At 40.3% G+C, this 20020-nt stretch overlaps 1 protein-coding gene across 3 annotated transcripts in view; it reads right to left on the bottom strand.

Annotated features, from left to right (window-relative positions):
• The window catches only part of scml2 (Scm polycomb group protein like 2), a 113825-nt gene that overhangs the window by 42506 nt on the left and 51299 nt on the right, over nucleotides 1-20020 (bottom strand). For all 3 annotated transcript variants that reach the window (XM_043700486.1, XM_043700485.1, XM_043700487.1), the window contains 4 exons: nucleotides 12440-12510; nucleotides 8148-8382; nucleotides 6281-6369; nucleotides 4135-4378 (listed from right to left, as the gene is read on the bottom strand). In XM_043700486.1, coding sequence (XP_043556421.1) covers nucleotides 4135-4378; nucleotides 6281-6369; nucleotides 8148-8382; nucleotides 12440-12510 — 639 coding nt within the window. The remainder of the gene's footprint in view (nucleotides 1-4134; nucleotides 4379-6280; nucleotides 6370-8147; nucleotides 8383-12439; nucleotides 12511-20020) is intronic.

Genomic DNA, 20020 nt, shown 5'->3' with positions numbered 1-20020 from the left:
CCCCTCCCCCAAGTCCCTCCTCCCTACCTTTTATCTTAGCCTGCTGGACACACTTTTCTCATTCCTGAAGGGCTCATGCCCGAAACATCGATTCTCTTGTTCCTTGGATGTTGCCAGACCTGCTGTGCTTTTCCAGCAACACATTTTCAGCTCTGATCTCCAGCATCTGCAGTCCTCACTTTCTCTTCTATCCCTCAGTAGACTTTCATTCTCACTGCTTGCCATCCCACCTATTTTTGTGTAATCCACAAAGCTGGTCAAAATACATCCACTTCCCTCATCCAAAATTATTAACATATAATGTAAATTAGATAACTTACAGTATGGAAACAGGCCCTTCAGCCCAACAAGTCCACACCAACCCGCCGAAGCGCAACCCAACCAGACCCATTCCCCTACACCTAACACTACGGGCAATTTAGCATGGCCAATTCACCTAAACTGCACATTTTTGGACTGTGGGAGGAAACCGGAGCACCCGGAGAAAACCCACGCAGACACGGGGAGAATGTGCTAACTCCACACAGACGCCTGAGGCGGGAGTTGAACTCGGGTCTCTGGCGCTGTGAGGCAGCAGTGCTAACTGCTGTGCCACCGTACTGTAGTCCCTAATTTCTGTGGTACTCCACTAGCTACAGCTTAACCCACCCTGAAAATGCCCTTTCTCACAACTGTCTATTTTATGATTTAATCAATCCTCTACCCATGCTATCATACAAGCCCTGACACCCTGGCCTTATCTTATTGAGGAGCCTTATGTGTGGTACCTTACTGAATGCTTTCTGGAAATCCAGATATATTACATCTACTGCTTCCCTTTTTATCTATCTGCTTGTTTACCATCTCAAAGAATTTTAATATATTTGTCAGGAATGATTTCCCTGTCACAAAATCATGCTGACTCTGCTTATTATATTATACATTTCTAAATACTTAGCTCTATATCCATTATAATAGACTCTTAATACTTTTCCAATCATAGACATGCTAACTGGCTTCTAGTTATCCTTCTTTGGTCATCTTTTCTTTTAAGTAAGGTGTTACACTGGTAGTTTTCTAATCCGTTGGGACATTTCCAGAATCTGGGGATTATTGGTATTTTACTACCTCTGAATCACCATCTGTTGTGGTCTGCTTTAAAATCCTAGGCTGCATCTCATCAGGTCTAGGGGATTTGTCAGCGTTTAGCCTCATTAGTTTCTCTAGTACTACTTCACTCATGACAGTTATTGTATTTATTTCCTATCTCCATTTTGTCCCTTGATAATTTAGTATTTTTGAAAGGTTATTAGTGTCTTCAACCATAAAAAGTCTTGCAAAGTATTTATTTATCTCCTCCACTGCTACCTCTTTCCCCATGATTTCCCAAGGTTTGCTCTTGAAGAACCCCAAGTCCACTTTGGCCTCTTATTTTCCTTTTCGTTTTAGGGAGGTCTTGGCAAAGTTTCACATAAAAGGTCATGGGGTAAAGTACAAGCTCATGGTAAGAGAGGTAATGTACTGGCATGGTACATCTGCTATATTGATTGACTGAAGTAAAACAGCATGCATAAATGAGTCTTTTCCAGATTGGCAGGATGTAATGAGTTGGGTTCCACAGAGATCTGTATTGGGGTCTCAATTTTTTATAATTCACGTCAATGACCTAGATGTGGGAAACAAAGATATGGCAGCTAAATCTGCAGATGACAAAGCCAGGTAGGAAAGTACACTGTGAAGATAATAGTGTGATATAGACAGGTTGACCAAATGGACAAAAATATGGCAGATGAAGTCCAATGTGATAAATAGTGGTGCTGTTCACACTTATTGGAAGAATTTAAAAAAAAAAAGAGCATTATTAAACGTAATAGAACTGCAAACATTCAAAAATGCAGAGGGATCCAGATGCTCTAATGCATGAGACACAGTTAGTATGCAGGTACAGCAAAAGATCAAGGCTGCTAATGGGATGCTATCTTTCATGAAGAGAGAATGTAAATGTAAAAGAAGAGGCTCTGCATCAGTTGTGTAGGACACCAACTAGAATAGTATGTGTAGTTTTGGTCTCATTATTTAAGGCAGCCATGATGTGGATGTTCTGGTATTGGACTGGGATGGACCAAGTTAAAAACCACACATCTGATTATAGTCTAATAGGTTTATTTGGAAGTACTACCTGATGAAGAAGCAGCGCTCCGAAAGCTAGTACTTCCAAATAAACCTATTGAACTATAACCTGGTGTTGTGTGATTTTTATATTTAAGGAAGGATGGAGTAGGTTCAGAGGCAGTTAATCGGGAATGAGCGGGTTATCTTAAAATAACTTGTGGATTATCTTGAGTAGGCTGGGCTTGTTTACATTGAAGTTTAGAAGAGTGACTTGATTCAAGTGTACAAGATTCTGACTATCTTGACAAGGTGGACATGAAAAGATTGATTTACCTTAGGGACAGTGCAGAGCTGATTCAACTCTGATTTAAAATCAGGGATTGCCTTATTTTTGACAGATTAAGAGAATTACTCTGAGAAGATGTGAAATAGGAATTGTGTCTCAGAAGGCAGTGGAGACAGGGTAATTAAATATTTAAGGCAAAGTTAGATTGTTCTTGTTCAAAAACGGAATCAAAGGTTATTGGAGTTGATGGGAACACAGAATTCAGAATACAAACAGCTCAGCCATAATCTTTAGGAAAGGCAGAGTAGGCCAAAAGGGCCAAATACGTTTGCTCTTACCTCACATGTTCCCTCTCCCAACTACATGCATCCGACTCCAAACTCCCAAGCCCGCCTGCACCTTCTTTGATCTCAAAACCCTCTTGCATTTGAACTGTTCAGGCTCTCTTTCTCACCAAAACTCTCTTGCAGCCTCCTTTTCTCATTCCATACCCCTTCACAGCTTTCTTCCCTTTCCCCATCCCTCTGTTCTTACAGCTTTCTTCTCCCATTCCAACCATACATGTAGCCTCCTTCCATCTAGCCCCTTTCAGCCACTTTCCTGACTCTCCTTCTTAGTCTCCTTCACCTCAAACTCAATTTTGTACCTCCTTCCTAGCCCCACCCATTATCATCACCTTCTCCTCAACCCGACCTCTTGCAGTCTTTTCCTTCCTATTATTTTAACAGCCCACTTCCTACACCTGTTCTTTCAGCTTCCTTCTCTTCTCCAGCTATTCTGTCAAAAACCTGGTAACCACATCTTTGCACCTGACCTGAAGTGTTACTCTCAGCCTCCTCCTCCAAACTCCACTCCTTTTGCAGCCCTTTTCACTACCCTCATCATGCAGACTCCCTTCCCACACAACCCTTCTGGCAGCCTTCTTCACCAGGCCCCAACTGCTTTGGTAGCCCCCTTGAGACAATTGCCATTGTTGAATAAATCATTATTTTTTGCTTTTATCAGTAAAATAAACGAATCAACCAAGGTTATTTGACTCTAAGCTTAAACAATGTAATGTGCACTTAGTAAATATGATAGATACTTGCAATCTATGATAGACTTTTTCATAAAACCTATAGTTAACACAAAAACTCAATTTCATGGCTGAAAATATACAAGGACTACAGAGCACCAACCATTGACTAACTTTATAATATTAATGAAAAAGTTCAATAGCTCTATACTGATAAGTAATACCCTACAGACCTTTCTCAAAAGGGATGTACAATGACAAGTCCTTTTCCTTGAATATAATTCTTTATTTACACTGAAGGGTAACGGACCATACACACACCACAAATCAAATGACAGTTGAGCAAAAATATAAAAGGAACATTATTCTACACTGCCTATAATGTGTATTCCAACAAACACTATTGGAACAGAGCATAGAAAATACATGAAGCAGAAAACTACAAATTAGTCAGCATTCATCCACAACTTCAAAGCAAGATATTATACAATGTTCATTTTAAACAAACTGAATTACTGATCTATAGAGGTCAACTACATGGGCTTTAGCAACATCTGCAATGTCAGTTTATAGACATCAAATATATTAATGTAACATAGACAGGCTGATAAAATTATATGTGCACAATGTAGCACAAGAGTTACAAGAGATCTTCTGAAATTTTAGTCTAAAATGTTGCACAATTTAGAATACTGTTTTTGGCAAACTTCGTACAAAATGACAATCTATTTTAAAACCTTACCTCTATTTCCAGGTGGCTGAAGGCCATCGCCTGTCATGCCACACCATCCAACTGGAAAGATGTCACGAGAATCATATCTGCACCAATAATCAAATGCGCCTCTCCAGCCATCAAATGTTATGAAAATGTCATCGGCTTTCACTTCACTAATAGTTGCTGGACAAATCAGATGAGGGTTTTTTCGATCCACTGCTTCTAGTTTCATCCCAACTTTGAAATGATTGTGCTGAGGACTTGGAGGTTCCTCAAACAGAAAAGACATTAGTATTTTTCCCCTGCCGAAGTGCATGCATGAACTTAACATAGAACACATGGATTGTTATTCCTTTTAATAAATAGAATCCAGCATTTCTGGGCTGCGACTATATTCAACATTTTCAGATGTGCAATAAACTTTTGTCAATGTAGAATGCTTGCAGATAAATGATTGATGCATCATTTCTTTCACTAAACAGAAATCCAAAACACATGGATGGATCACAATTTGATGAGTTTAGGGAATTTTAATTTATACAACAGGAAAATAACCACTGAAAGAAGCCAAAACTGCAGTAGAGTAACAATTGACATTAGCAGCTGATAGAATAAACTCCTCTCTTCCATTGGTGATACTTCACCCACACCCAAGCAATACCTTGGCCCAATTGCTAATTTTAAGTTGAAGTCTTTAAAGCATAATTTTAAGGAAGTGTTTGCTGATTCTCTCCTTCTCCCCACTCCCATTTCCCTATTCCTTCCTTTGCTGAGCCCCATTTCAAAAGAGCATGCATGCAGTGCTGTACTTGCTATGGCATCATATGTAAATTCTACCTGATGACAATGTCTGGAAGTCATGCACAGGAACATTTCTAGATTAGTTCACCTGCATAGTTACCCGCAGTTCTGAACTTTACTCCTCACATCACTCCCACCAGTATTGGCCCTGAGCCTTGCTCCCCAACCCTTTAACCTCAATTCTTGTTGCCAGTGACTGTGGCTACCCGTGACATTGCTGTTGTCGATCATCTGACTGCACCAAATCACAGATTATTTCACTCTCACATTTGCTGATGGATTCACTGCGAGCTAATTATACCAAATATAGAATAGAAGAAACCAGAGATTGGAAGAGCAAGCTCCTCATCATTATCTTCCATTCTGTTTTTGGGAGGTGAGAGACAGCGGGAGATACAGCATTTCTCCAATTGAATAGTGGCAAAGGGTTGATGTCTGATTTTCAAATATTGGCAAATCTTTTATACGCACCTTTGAAGGCTAAGGTTCTTCGCTCATTTGAGACAGTTGTCTCCAGCAATGCAGCACATAGTGGAGGCGAGGACTTAGCAATGTTATTGTTAGACTATTAATCCAGAGACACCGGTAATGTGCTGAGGACCCAGGTTTGAATCCCAGCTTGTCAGTGGAGTTCAATTTTTAACAAAAATCTGGAATTCAGGGTCTAATGATGACCATGAAACCATCTCAATTATCAAAAAAATCCACCTGGTTCATTCATGTCATTTAGGAAGGTATTCCTGCTGTCCTTACTTAGTCTGTCTAAACGTGACTCCTGAACCACAGTGATGTGCTTGACTCTGAACAGCCCTCTAGGCAATTAGGAATGGGCAATAAACGCTGGTATCACCAGTAACACACAGTCCCCATGAATAAACAAAATCAAACATTGCTTCAGCACGACACAACATCAACCTCAATTTACTGATTTAAGTCAAAGTCTTCAAACTGAAACATTCCGGGAGTCATAGAGGTCTACAGCATGGAAACAGGCCCTTTGGTCTATATTTTCCCACACCCGCCAGTTTTCAGAATTAATTTCTGACTTCAAGGGTTTTTTGTACACTACTGCATGGTTTATCAGTTTTTTAATAGGTAAAATCAGTCCAAGTTTTCCGTTGGAATAACAATGTAACTTTAATCATCATGTTCACGTCACTAAAACAAAAGAGCACAAGTTAATTTTTTTACAGAATGGCAACTTCTAAGACAAGCACTATTTTACAGGACCATGTGCAGCCTAATTATTTAAGAGGATATGTTACACAATAAGAAAATGAACTTTATTACAAACATCCAATAAGCAGTGAGGCACCAAGCATAATTTAAAAATGTTACAAATTTAGCTAATCATTTAAAAAGATTTTGTTACCTTCTTAAATATGCACGCTGGGGCCATTTCTGCTCCATTTAGTGTTCGCAACAGAAACATTGGCCAGGATGAAGCATTCATTCTGAAACCTGTTCACTCATTAAAAAAAATGAACAAATAAATAAACAAATCAGTTAGCCAACACTGAAGTAGCAGAAAGGTCCACTCCAAAAAACACTTCATATGCCCAATAAAGTGATAGGATCTTTAAGTTCACCTGGAATGCCAATGAATCTTTAGCATGGATGAAGTTCTACCCCTTACAAGGATGTAGACCTGTGATTAATTTTGCACTTAGGATCAAGGCCATTTACACGGTTACATGCCCTCTAGCCTCTGATGAGGTTCAGAGCTTGACAAAGCATTCTACAGTTAGTGCCCTCTGTTTAGCAGTAAAAACATTTTTGGAAGGGTCTTTTTCTCAAAAAGGAATCTTTTGCAAATTGCCCAGAGAAGGCAAACCCCTTCAACAGTCCAGACATAATTCAAACTGGTGATAGCAGATGTAGTGTCATCAATTCAATCTACAGTATTCCATTTTACCTGTGGATGCTGAAACAAAGAAGGTCTTTGCAAAAGCATCAAGGCCCAGGAATTTCAAATAACTGGAGCATGGATTCGAAGGGAAGCATTGGCTAGCCCATGCGATTGAGTCAGGATATGGATCCAGAACACTGAGGAGCTCAACACTTGGCAAGAAGGGCTCTTTAACATCTTTAACATTTGTCAGTATTTTAAAGACCAGCATCATAATCTTGTCAATAATCTTCTCTCCCCCATAAAAAAATACATTTACCTGTTGATGTCTTCGTAAATTTCAACATATTCTGAACTAATCTGGTTTCCGTTTTGGAGTAGAGATGCAAATAATTATTACCTTTCTGTTGCAGTATGTCTCAACTTTTATTACTACAATAATATAATGTGCACTGAAATGTAAAGTGACACTTCCCAGATAAGTCCAATACTCATTCTTATTAACAATCCATCACCCTGACTTGCAGAATGCCACAAATAATTATATCAATTCTTTTTCAGGGAAGGCTATTTTCATGCTATCCGTGCTTTTTGTATTTTGGGATAAACCTAAACAATGTTGATGTCAATTTTCAGTTTTGGCACAAATCATTTGCAGTGAACAGAAACCCCATGAAACTGGTATGCCTCCAGCTCTTTAAAACAACATGTATTGGCGATTTCTTTAACGTGAAACAGAACCACTTTAAAAACAAACTTTTCAGATTTCTTACATATAATGGTGGTACCAACATATTGATTGGTTGCTTTATGAAATACACATTATCAGGTTTGTTAAAAGATAGATCTTGGATGTAGGTTTGCTTGCTGAGCTGCAAGGTTCTTTTCCAGACATTTTGTTACCCTACTAGGTAACATCTTCAGTGGGCCTCAGGTGAAGCAGTGCTGAAAATTCCTGCTTTCTATTTATATGTTTGGGTTTCCTTGGGTTGGTGAAGTCACTTCCTGTTTTTTTTCTCAGGGGTTGTAGATGGGGTCTCACTCGATGTGACCCTTCGACTGGGACAACATATCCATCCTAGGACAAGCCAAACAAAGACATGCACAAGAATTCTTAGAAGCATGGCATTCCAGCCGGAACTCTATCAACAAACACATCAAGTTAGACCCCATCTACCACCCCCTGAGAAAAGGAACAGGAAGGAATTTTCAGCAGTGCTTTGCCTGAAGCCCACTGAAGATGCTACCTAGTAGGGTAATGAAGCGTCTGGAAACGAACCTTGTAGCTCAGCGAGCAACCTACATCCAAAACTTCAACCTGAGCTACAAATCTTCTCAAAACTTGCAAAGATAGATCGCTCTCTCTCAAGCAGAAGTTTTATAACCTTACCAAGTGGAGGCTGCAGCATTCCACTGTTCTTCTCACAAGTTCCAATAGGTTGTATATCAGATGAATCAACCAATCGCCAGAAGTCATTTTTGTTGTCACTCCCATCTAATCGTAATCGTAGCCTTGCTCCAGATATGCCAACCACAGTAGCTATACAAATTGAGGTAACATTTCTTGGGTCCTGAGCCTCAAGTTTCATGTCTATTTTGAACTCATTGGTGGGTGGTGTTCTTGGCTGGAAGTGAGCACACAATGTAAATACACTTTTTGAACAAATATCTTTCTCTGCATAGTTCTATAAGAAGCCATTAAACACAAATTTCAAAGTCACTTATCTGTGTACACCCTTACAACAGCTAAACTACCACAAGATATCTCACAACTACGCCCTCAGAACAGGGTTTCAAACCAAGAGTGTCCGTAAGAAAGTTCAAGAGTTGAAAACTTTCAGTCAAAACTCTGGAGAAAACTGCATGTCAGAGCAATCCAGAAGTGCCAAATCCTGAAAAGAAATTCAATCATAGCAAGATAATTGATTTACCACCCGAAGGCAGCCTTGAATCCAACACTTAACATTTCCACTTTGCTAGGTTTTGGAGAGCGCCACCTGCTTTGGATTGTACAGACCAAACTTGCACTGTACCGGGCAGGAAGAACTAAAGCCTTATGGATACGATCACGTATGTGCAGGGTGATGGCGGTGGGCACCTGCCTCATCAGCCTGGACCATGAGGAGGCCTTTGACAGGATATTGCACACCTACATGAGAGATGTACTCTGCAAAATGGGCTATGGGGACTGTATCTGCAATTGGATCCAACTGCTTTACTACATCAACATCAGTAGTGCAGTCTCAATCAATGGGTAGGAACCAGACAGCTTCCCAATCCGATCAGGAGTCAGGCGGAGCAACCCACTCTCTTCTATGCTGCTTGTGTGTTGCATAGAGCCTTTTGCCAAGTCCATCAGGAAGAATGTAAATTTGAGGGGTGACAGAAGCAACAGAGGCCCCCAGGTCAAAGCCTCATTGACATGGATAACATTGCCATCTTCTGCTGACAGTGCGCAGTCTCATGAGCATCTGCGACCAGTTCGAACTGGCCTCAGGTGCAAAGGTAAATCAAGGTAACAGTGAGGTCACATTCTTTGGGAACTGAGCCAACTGATCCTTCATTCCCTTCACCATCAGGACAAGTTACCTGAAGGTGCTGAGTATATGATTCGGAGGGGCCAGGGCATGTGCCAAACCTTGGGAAGAGCATATTACCAAGGTGAGGCAGAAACTGAGCTTTAAAAATCTGATCAGGTGTGAGGTCCTCTTGGTTTTTCTGCTGTATATTGCACAGGTCTGTGCCAATCCACGAACTCTTGACACTGCAGTCACCTAAGCCATCTTATACTTCATTTAGAGGTCAAAGAGGGATTGGGTCCACAGGGACATCACATGTTAAGCACTGGGCAAGGGGGCCTACTCTATCCTCATCCTGATGGCCACCTTCATTTGTGGCTGCATCAACTCTGCAGTACGCAAATACCAAGTGCCTCTGCTTACTGATGTTCTACCTGCCTCACATATGTGCTACAAAGGAGGGGTCTGGCCTCTCTGCCGCAAAATGCTCCAAGTACACTGTCCCATACACCTGTACCTCATAGAAACATTTTGTGAATTAAAACAACTTGGACCACAAGTCCTCATTTGGCAGTGGTCAGCACGTAGCATGCTCGAGACCCTTCAGGAAAAGGATGGGGTTGACCTTGTCAGGTGATTCCCAAGCAGACTGTCAAAGCCATTTGGCAAAATGCCTCATGGTCTGAATTTTCCGAGAAGCACTGAGACATAGCTTGGCTGGTGTGAGAATGGCACTACCTTCGAGATCCTTCACGTACACACAATCTGTCAACAGCATCACATGCTGCCCTCAAAGAGCTGCAGAGAGGACAATTCTGTCACACATTTCCTTCTGGAATGCGTCTTTGCAAAGGTAGTCTGGAGAGAGATGCAATGGTTTTTAATTGAGGTTCATTCCGAGCAGCTCATAACACAGGACTCTGTGCTCTATGGTCTGTTCCCGAGAATGCACACCGACAAACATGAACTGCACCCGGAACGCCATCAACTTGGTGAAACATACATTTTGGTCTGCCTGAAACTTGCTGGCCTTCCAGTTGAAAAGGAGTTGACCCCGACAAAGTGTTGCAGACTGGCACATTCCAAAGGTCCAGGACTACATGCCGAAGGAACCACTAAAAGTTGGGAGGTGCAAGCACCAAGGCACGTTGAGGTAAGACCACCATAAGGTCTTCCTGCCAAAGTACAATGGGAGTCCGTTCAGTTATCGGACCCTCCTGGTGCCTAAATGTATGTCCCAAGAAATGCCTTGGTTTGCTTTTACAACTCCTGGGATTGCCAAATTTCTAGTGTTTACTTGCTTCATGTGCAAAGACTGTACAAAAACATTTCATTAACTATGTATATATAAAGAATGAAGTACATTTTTGCAAAATACACTCCCCTGGACACCTTTTTTGAGGCCTTTGAAATCTTTCTTATTCCAATTCATACTGGGATTATTCCTTCTTTTTCTTTTACACATCTGAGATTTGTATATATATCTGCCTTTTGACTTTGCTCTGTCTACATTATACGCACAAAGTGATTACTCCTTTAAATTCTGCCCATATGGCCAATATGAGATGGCAACGGAGTAGGACGCTCCAGCCAGAGCTCCTCCGCGCTCTTGTTCTTCCTCCTCTTCATTTATCCTCTAAGTTTCTTATTATTCTTCTCTCCAGGCCTCCAATGACTAGAGACCTCTGAGCCTGGTACAACAGCTTCCCTTAGTGGCCTCTCAGCCTGATGCAGCGGCCTCCCATAATAGCTTTCTAGCGTACTATTACCACCTCCCAGCCTGGTGCAGCTGCCTCTTGGCAGAGTGGCCTCCCAATTTGACATGCTACAGTGAACGTCCAGCCTTGTGCGGTAACCTCCCAGCCTGGTGCAGCAGCCTCCCAGCATGATGTGGCATGGCAACATACAAGCCTGACCTAGCAGCCTCCTGGCATGGCAGCCTGACTCGGCAAGTGGTCAAAAGCGGTGTCCTTGCCTCGTGATCCAAGAGGTGAAACCCAATGCAGTCTGGAGGCTAGGTACCAGTGTAGTACCATGGATTGGAAGGCTGTGGTTCAGAAGTTTTACTTCTGCAATGCTGGACACTTTATTTCTCTATTTTCTAAGATTGTGTAACTATAGAAGCAGTACATACATATCTTTGCACCCAAGATGACACTAAGTGGTGACGTATAAACTGTTTTCACTACACTCGTTCAGTATGTGACAATAAAAACTAATTCCACAGCCTTACTTTAAGAGCCTTTTTAAAGAACCTAAGATGCCATCCATCCCTACTGCAGTCATTGACATCTTGATCAAGGTTACATTACCTCATTTAGAACCCTTTTGTTTCTTCTCAAGATTTCATACTCTGGAATATAGAGCTGCTAATCCTGTCCCTCCCTCAACCATGTCTCTATGATACTCATGATATCACATTTCCAAGTGTTAATCAATACCCTCAACCCAACTGCAAGGTTCCTTACATCAAAATAAATACGACCCCGCTTTGACAGCCTTAATTTGACCATATTCACAATGCCTTCTAAACCAACTTTGTTTTTCCCTCTGTCTGCACATCACCCCCTATTGTACCTCTATTCCATAGCCCTTAACCCTGCAAACCTAGGTTAAACCCACACCAACTGTATGAGCAATGCTCTCCCACCCTCAAAGTTAGAACAAACAAGAAATATTTTAACAGTGATTAATGCTGAACAATTAAGAACCACTCAACTTGCAACTGGAAACAAGAAAAATCATATTAAACTTCCAAAGTACAGTTTGAAAGCTTAAGTAGAAACAAGATGTCCTCGAATGGGAAAAATAAACAGTTACTCCAATTTGAGCTCAGACCTTCACATTGTTTGCGAGCATAAATAACACGCTCAAGCTGCCAAGCATGTTTCTGGCATTGTCGAATACTGCCAAAGTTGGACATTAGAGGCGGGGGTAAGGGACATTATATGACATCCACAGAATGCATCCCAGGTCCAGCTCTATTCTAGGAATATGTGAATATGAGGATATATGCTATGTAGCCAATTAAGCTCATATTTTCAACAGTACTATTCTTGTCATTTAAACTAATAACTTCATGCAGATGCACATCAGAAATGTGTCATGATGAAATTGTATCAAACTGATTGCAATTCCAAATTCAGTTTCTGTGGTTACTTGCCTGTTTAAAACAATGTGAAGGAGCAGGGACTTCTCCATTTTCCTTTAAGTACTCATCCCAGTTAAAATGTTCTGTGATTAACAAGAAACAGTTTAGTAGGTCATTTAATCGAACCATTTCACAGCCAGTAATCCTACTCATGGTCATACTAGAATCACACAAATAAAAAGGAATATTTATTCTGCTTTGCTTCATGGGGTTTTGATTACTTTCACTTATATAATATACACAACAAAGGCAATTAAATTCCATAGTTGGCTTGATAAGACATTTTCAATAAACCACACCAAATTATCATTCTTTAAATTAAGACAAAAAAACCTTGCCTGACTCTTAAGCTATTATGCAGGACATCAAATCTTTTCACGAAACTAAGTGATCACATAGAAAAAGGAGGAGGAGGAGGAGGATATTCAGCCCTTTGGGCCTGCTTCGCCATTCACTATGACCATGGCTGATCATCCAACTTCATAACCTACTCCTGCTTTTCCCCTGTATCTTTTGACCCCTTCAGCCACAAAGTGCTATACCCAGCTCCTCTGGGATACATAATGCTTTGGGCCTGGACAGCTTTCTGTGGTAGTGTACTCCACAGGCTCACCACTCTCAATGAAGAAAATTCTCATCTGTCCAAAATGGTTTACCCCACATCCCTGGTTCCATGAATGAGGAACTTCAGTTATGAAGATGGTTTGAAGATGTTGGAACTGTTCTCCTTGGAGAGAAGGCTGAGAGGAGGTTTGATGCAAGTATTCAAAATGCTGAGGGAACTGAACAGAAGCTGTTCCCGTTAATAAAAGAAAGAAAAGAACAAGATGGCATAGATTTAATGTGATGGGAAAATAAACCAAGGGTGATGGAAGATACCCTGTACGGCTGTTCAAGACGTGAGTTTCAGCAATAATAGTAACTGAGTTAACTGTTAAAGGTCTCTGGAAGCAACTTTATTTGAAGTGAACAGTGTTGGGTGACTAAATTTTGGAATCTCAGAATTGTTATGGCATAGAAGGAGGCTATTCAGCCCATTATGTCTGCACCAGTCCCATTACCTTGTATTTATCTCCTGCTTTTTCCTGTTTCCCTTGCACACTTTTCAAATAACCACCACTGCCTGCCTGGAATGCCTCTCTTGAACCTACCTCCATCGCCATTCCATGCCATAACAATTCTGAGATTCCAAAATTCAGTCACCCAACTTTATTCACTTCAAATAAAGTTGCTTCCAGAGACCTGTAACAGTTAACTCAGTTACTATTATTGCTGAAACTCATGTCTTGAACAAACCCACCACATCTCCAACATGCCCAATTATGCAGGGTAAAAAACTGGGATGAACCTGAATCCGATAGCTAGTTAAGTCAGGCATCTAGCATTTTACTGGATTCTGTGATCCTTATATAAAGACAGATAGCACAGCAAATTTAGACAGGAGGACTTTCAGATGAGCATTTCCAAATACCGCAAGTTAATTTTTTGATGGGATGCAGCTAAAGCTTCTCAATGAAACCTAGGTTCAAGACAGATACTCATTACATTGTTTTTTTTGTCAGTTACAAAATAACAAACTTTGAGGTTCCATCAACATTTGGATGTAGAGGTAGTGTGATGAATATATCTAAAGGACTTGAGTACAAGGATGCAGAAGTTATGCTGCTGTTATACTCAACCTCGGATAAACCCCACAAGGAGTACTGTGAGCAAATCTGGGCACTACACCATCGGAAAAATACATTGGCCTCACAGGAGTACAACACAGGTTTACAAAAATCATAAGGACTACTTCAGCAGTTAGGTTTGAGGAGAGATTGCCCAAATTAGGCCTATTTGATCGGATTGAAATCTTCAAAATATTGACAGGAAAAGGCAGGATAAAGATAAATTCTTTCCACTTGTTGGAAATTCTGGGAGGGCATAGTTTGTGAATTTGGGCCCAATCATTCAGGAGACACGTTAGGAAGCACTTCTATGCACAAAGGGTGGTAGATGCTTGGAACTCCCTTTCATAAAACAGCAGTGGATATAGAATAAGTTGTTAATTTTGAATCCGAAATAGGTACCAACTTTGCTTAACAGAAAGTTAAGGGACATGGGCCAAAGTCAGGAATATGGAGTTAGGCTATAGATCAACCATGATGCAACAGAATGATGCAACAGATTCGAGGGGTTGAATGGCTTAGCCCTATTCCTATGTATCCATAAGCAATTAGACAATAGATAATAGGTACAGGAGCAGGCCATTTGGCCCTTCAAGCCAGCACATCATTCATTATAATCATGGCTGGTCATCCACAATCAGTATCCCTTTCCTGCCTTATCCCCATAACCATTGATTCCACTACCTTTAAGAGCTCTATCCATCTCTTTCTTGACAGTATGGAGAGACTTGGCCTCCACTGCTTTCTGGGGCAGAGACTTCCATATATCAACCACTCTCTGGGTGAAGAAGTTTCTCCTCAACTCTATTCTAAATGGCTTACCCCTTATTTTTAAACTGTGTCCTCTGGTTCTGGACTCACCCATCAGTGGAAACATGCTTCCTGCCTCCAGAATGTGCAATCCTTTAATAATCTTATACATCTCAATCAGATCCCCTCTCATCCTTCTAAACTCAAGTGTATAAAAGCCCAGCCACTCCAAATTTTTAAACATATGATAGTTCTGGAAATTGACCTCGTGAACCTACGCTGCACTCCCTCAATAGCCAGAATGTCCTTCCTCAAATTAGGAGACCACAACTGCACACAATAGTCCAGATGCGGTCTCATCAGGGCCCTGTACAGCTGCAGAAGGACCTTTTTGCTCCTATACTCAATTCTTCTTGTTATGAAAGCCAGTATGCCATTAGCTTTTTTCACTGCCTGCTGTACCTGCATGCTTGCTTTCATTGACTGATTTACAAGAACACCTAGAGCACGTTGCATTCCCCTTTACCTAACTTGACTTCATTTAGATAGTAATCTGCCTTCCTGTTCTTGCCAAAGTGGATAACCACATATTTATCCACATTAAACTGCATCAGCCATGCATCTATCCACTCACACAGCCTGTCCAAGTCACACTGTACTATCATAACATCCTCCTCACATTTCACCCTCTCACCCAGCTTTGTGTCATCAGCAAATTTGCTAATATTACTTTTAATACCTTTATGTATATCATTAATGTATATTGTAAACAGCTGCGGTTCCAGCACCGAACCTTGTACTACCCCACTGGTCACCGCCTGCCATTCTGAAAGGGACCCAAACCCATTTATCACTTCTTTATTTCCTGTCAGCCAGCCAATTTTCAATCCATGTCAGTATTTTGCACCCCATACCATGTGCCCTAATTTTGCTCACTAATCTCCTAGATGGGACTTTATCGAAGGCTGTCTGAAAGTCCAGGTACACTACATCCACTGGCTCTCCCTTATCCATCCTCATAGTTATATCCTCAAAAGGTTCCACAAGATTAGTCAAGCGCAATTTCCCCTTTGAAAATCCATGCGGACTCTGACCTATCCTGCTACTGCTATCGAAATGGGTCGTTATTTCATCTTTTATAATTGACTCCAGCATCTTTCCCACCACTGTCGTCAGGCGAACCAGTCTATAATTCCCTGTTTTCTCTCTCCCCACTTTCTTGAAAAGTAAGGCAACATTAGCAACCCTCCAATTCACAGGAAGTGTTCCCGAATCTATAGAAAAGTGGAAAACGATTACCAATGCATCCACGATTTCTACAGCCACCTCCTGAAGTATCCTGGGATGCAGACCATCAGGTCCAGGAAACTTAGCAGCCTTCAGACCTAACAGTCTATCCAACACCATTTATAAAACTATATGAAAACAATAGAAAGTAAGAGGCCAGTGTTTTGTACTGGCAGCTTGAAACTGAAACTGGGAATCTTACTGTGACACTAACACATAATGTGGCTGAACAATATTTTAGTTCAAGAGATAGAAGCCAACTGCCTGGATAGGATCGCAACATAGATAATATTGTACCTAACAAGTTCAAAGTTAGGTAAGAATTTTATGAACTTGAAATCCTCGATGTAAAATTTTTAAAGGCCTCATAAGCGCCCAACAGATTTTGTAATGTAGCCTATTTTTGAAATGGGCATCTCAGCACAGACAGTAATTCTTCAGCATAGGGAACTAGAAATTTTATAAAATCCGACGAGAGTTGCTTGATACGAGTGATTTATTTGGCAAGAATTCTACTTAAGACTTTGCGTGAAGTGAGCCTAGGAATGGAAGATGGGGCTATTGCTCCCAATTCTTCCCTGCTCAGAGAGTCACAAGTGGACATGTCAACAAATCTACCATGTTACCCAAATGCCTGGATTCTCAGCAGACATCACATTATCACCAAATGATTCAAGTCAAATGCAAATACTCAGGTTTTCAGATAGTTATTATGAATTCCCCTTTCCTTTGTTTGTATTTTAACTATATAGCTGTATAAATAAATTGTGGTTTGCTTAAACGTCAAGTAGTTTAATCAGTCACATATGGAATACAGCACTTCACATCTACCTTTAAAAATAAGAAAATGTTAAGGTCTAGGCTACCTTCTTTAAAAATATATTGAGGGGGTCCAGTCTGGTCCATAACAATATATAGGTCAAAACATGCATGGACCTGCCTGTACAGAGTGAAACCGAAAGCTGTGGATCAGGAGTCACAAATAGGCCAGAACATGTAAGGATGACAGTTTGCTTCCCTAAGGGATGTTAACGAACCCCAGATGGGATTTCATGAGATCAATGATAATTTCAGCATTACTGAGACTAGACTTTAATTTCAGATTGAGTTAACTGAATTTAAATTTCCCCAGCTGCCATGGTAGGATTTAAACTCATATCCTCAGGATATCACCACGATACCACCATCTCTAAATATATTTGGTGCCTTCATGAACAAACCTGGTACATTCTGGTCAGTCACAAACCATATATATCGGCAGGGGTATCTGTCATCTTCAGGCATGCTTTAAGGCCAGCCTTGTGGCACTTGCCTTGTTCTTCTGGGAATCCCCAACCATGTCTAAGTTGGAAGGATAGCAATCTGATGTCTGGCATATTAACGATTTATCCTGCCCAACAGAGCAAATTCTGGATAGGCAGAAGGTAAGGAAAGGAAGAATAAAAATTGTGTTTGTACTAAACTACAGTTTATCCATAAAGCACCTGTACATTACTAGGCAAATTCCACTGCTGGGTTCATTATGTGGATAAATGTCTAACAAATGTCTAATCTGCACAATTGGCAGGTCTCTAGACCTAGTCTATTGCTGGACCAGACCTTGGATGTCAGCACAGTTATTGTGATCCTGAAGTAAATATATAACACAAAAAAACAAAAGGGAGAAGGGTTACAAGATAATGTTGGAAGAAAAGCATTTTGTAAACTAGTTCAGCATCCAGTGTGAGAGTTATTTAAAGTCAGCTATTCTGAAATTAAAAGCAAGTAGTTTGGTAGTTATGGTAAAGGAATTGTTTTGCATCCAACTTGAGTAACTGAAGTCAAGTTCAAAATTCTGCTAAGAACAAGGCTGCAGCCTGAAGAAATTTACTTCTGCCAACTCATGAAGTAACACAATATCCAACATCCACGCAATGCAGTCATGAATTTATTACAACTACAGCATTCTCACAGTCATCTAATGACAAGATTACACCATTGGAGGGCACCGGTGTTCTATTTACTGACTTCCTATTCTAAAGAAAATCTGATCCTTAATCTCAAAAACACCAGTTAAATTTTGAACTCACCTGAACAAAAACTACTGCATTCTAAATTTTAACAAATGAATCAGATTCCATGTAAAAACAATTTAGTTAAAATCTAAAACTAAAAACTTTCTCCTCTACATGTTTTAAGCAAAAAAAGCGTGGTGGAGAAATTCAGCAGGTCTGACAGTATCTGTAGAGAGTTCACAGAATCTAAAATTCACCATCTACTGTGGTGAGAATCGAATCCAGAAAACTAGCCTGACTTGAGACCTGTAACATGACGACCACACCTCCATGTGACTGGTGCTCCACCCGCTACCAACATACAGTAAACATCTACAAGGTGCAGTACAGCATCTTGCCAAGGTTCCTTCGAGATCACCTTCCAAAGCCACAAAAGCTTTCAACAAGGAGAAGAGCAACAGATGTACATGAACACTATGACCTAAAAGTTCTTCATCAATGGTTCAAAAATCATTAAACTCCCTTTCCAATATCACTGTGGATAAACTGCAACTAGAGATTGCAACAGCTCAAGACAACAACTCACTACTCTATTCAAGGACAATTAGGTTTGGTCAACTAATGTTGACTTGACAGAGATGCTCAATTCCCAAAAAGTAAATTTTTGAAAACATTGCAGGTTCAGAAATGTTGTGTGAATTGCAAAAATAAATTAATGAATAATGTTGAAAGATGAAATGCATCACTAATTAAAGGTTCAGGAAAAACGTTTTCATATGTTGCATTTTTAAGCACAAACATTCCTGCTCAGTTGTTACCAATTCACAGAGAATGGTAGGTTTGAAAGATCCTGCCTGTATATAACAGGTATAAACCTTTAAACTTCCTCACCATGAGTCATTTATGTAATTGTATATCAGTCTCAGTAGTACAGGAGTGGAGAAAACAAAAGTTCAGCACAATAAAGTTTGGTGAAAAGTTTGGTGATGTACAACCTAGTCAAAGCAGGAATGCAAAGAACAGAAACTGCTGGAACAATTCATTAGGCCTGTCGAGTGTAGTGCAAGGAAAAAGGGAGGAAAATATTTAGACCCATCATCAGATTTGGAGAATTATAAATGGACATGTAAAAAACATGTAATAGATAAACGGTTGCACACATTCACACAAAAGACGATATAAGGATTTGCGAGCTCTTAAGATGGATGAAGTGACATTACCGCAAGACAACAGGAATCATAACCAAAAAGGCACGATAAGGGCAAACAATCAACCTGAAGTGGTGAGCGGTATAGCAAAACAAAATCATAACCTGAAGATGCTGGAAAAGCAGATCAAGTTCAGGACAATAAAAACTGAAGAGCATGCCAATAACAACAAGGATGTAGAACACCCCACCAACTTTGTGCTCTGAGTGTCCCTGACTCCCTCACCCACAAAGTTCCAACACCTCCTGCCAAGGAGAAAGGAGGACATAAAGTTAAAACCTAAAATAGTCACATATGAATGTAAGAAAACTACACAATTTAAAAGTTGGAAATAGTGATGACTTTTAAATGAATTTTATTTCAGTGAGTTTATTTTTATATCTTTGAGTACCAGGATACAATTTCATTGTGCATGATTTTTAAAAATTAATATTTGTGAGACTATCAATTTTCTATGGGCACACTTAGAAATTATTTCCAATGAATAGAATCCTTAAAAGATGAATTTGGCACCGTACTAATTGGTTTCTGCATCAAGTTAATTAGTAAAATAACTGTATCACACAGTGATGAATATTGCCATTTTCAGTTGTTTTAAGTAGGTTAGATTAGAAGTATTTTACACAATAAATTTACAAGTGGAAAAAGTGAAAAAAATACTTTATGCCGGACCACTGATTACATCAG

This window comes from Chiloscyllium plagiosum, chromosome 12 (assembly GCF_004010195.1).
Source record: "Chiloscyllium plagiosum isolate BGI_BamShark_2017 chromosome 12, ASM401019v2, whole genome shotgun sequence".
Taxonomy (NCBI): Eukaryota; Metazoa; Chordata; class Chondrichthyes; order Orectolobiformes; family Hemiscylliidae; genus Chiloscyllium; species Chiloscyllium plagiosum.
Note: the sequence above shows the minus strand (reverse complement) of the source record. Positions and strands in the feature narration are given on the sequence as shown.